The following is a 1,368-nucleotide window of genomic DNA, read 5'->3' on the forward strand; positions in this document are numbered from 1 at the left end:
TTGAGTATCAAGCATTAGGTGTTGAATTATTATCTACGCAGCTGCTGCTGCAGCAGAGAGCTAACTGCTGCTGCTGCGGTGTACAGACACCTCATGTTATAGATAGAGCAGCAGCTGTGCTGCAGCAATATGTTATACAAGCAGCAAATATTAGGGATCAATTAAGATCTGTCCTTCTTAGATGGAAAATAAATGCTGCAGCAGCAGCAGCAGCAGAAAAAAAACAGCAGCAGCAGCAGCAGCAACAGCAGCAACAGCAGCAGCAACTGCAACAACAGCAGCAAACAGCAGCAGTAGATGTAACGCAACAACAGCAACAAGAACAAGAACATCAACAAGAACAAGGACCAACAGCAGCAGGACTACCACAACAGCAGCAGCAGCAGCAGCAGCAGCAGCAGCAGCAGCAGGAGATGTTTATAGGTAATTCATCAATGAATAAAAAGTATATAAAAAGTTTGCGATGTCTTGTTGGTGCTGCGGTGTATGCGCAGCAAGAGATGCATGCGTTTGTTGAATTTACTAGGAATAATGCATTAAGACAGAGTGCTGCTGCTGCAGCAGCAGCAGCAACAGCAGCAGCAGCAGCAGCAGCAGCAGCAGCAGCAGCAGCAGCAGCAGCAGCAGCAACATCATCATCATCATCATCTGCTGCAGCAGCACCATCTACAACAGCAGCAACATCTACTGCAGCACCATCTACTGCAGCAGCATCTACAGCATCTGCTGCTGCTGCTGCTGCTGCAGCAGCAGCAGCAGCAGCAGCAGCAGATGGATATAAATATAGAGAATTAAGATTGAATTTAATAAGAGAAGTAGCAAATAAACAACTAATTCCCCTTGAGGTGTATCTGCTGTTTATTCCTCCTGCATGCAATCTGCAGCAAAGCCCCATTCCTCTTCTTACTAGGCAGCAGCAATACTATACACCCCCTACACAACTATTTAATGCTGCACTAAGAAATGCAGCAGCAGCAGCAGCAGCAGCAGCAGCAGCAAGTAAAGGTGCAGCAACAGGTGCAGCAACAGGTGCAGCAACAGGTACAGCAACAGGTGCAGCAACAGCAACAGGTGCAGCAACAGGTACTGCAGCAGAAGGTGCAGCAACAGAAGGTACTGCAGCAAAAGGTGCCGCAGCATCAGGAGATGCAGCAGCAGCAGAAGATGCAGCAGCAGCAGGTGCAGCAACAGCAGGTGCAGCAACAGCAGCAGGAGATGCTGCTGTTGCTGAGGGAGACAAGAGAGGAGACAAATAAACCTCTTATAGTAAACAATATTAATTAATTAATTAATTAATTAATTATATTTATTTATTTATTTATTTATTTTATATTTATTATTTATTGTTATATATATATATATATATAT

At 44.8% G+C, this 1,368-nt stretch overlaps 1 protein-coding gene across 1 annotated transcript in view; it reads left to right on the top strand.

Moving 5' to 3' along the window:
• The window catches only part of EMWEY_00057750 (hypothetical protein, conserved), a gene marked incomplete at both ends in the record, with an annotated part of 2,553 nt that extends 1,297 nt beyond the window's left edge, over positions 1 to 1,256 (top strand). Inside the window, one exon of the mRNA XM_013480704.1 lies at positions 1 to 1,256. This exon is cut by the window's left edge and continues 1,297 nt beyond it. Coding sequence (XP_013336158.1) covers positions 1 to 1,256 — 1,256 coding nt within the window.
• Between the last annotated feature and the right edge of the window lie 112 nt (positions 1,257 to 1,368).

This window comes from Eimeria maxima, genomic scaffold, assembly GCF_000499605.1.
Source record: "Eimeria maxima Weybridge genomic scaffold, Emw_scaff2228, whole genome shotgun sequence".
NCBI classification, from domain to species: domain Eukaryota; phylum Apicomplexa; class Conoidasida; order Eucoccidiorida; family Eimeriidae; genus Eimeria; species Eimeria maxima.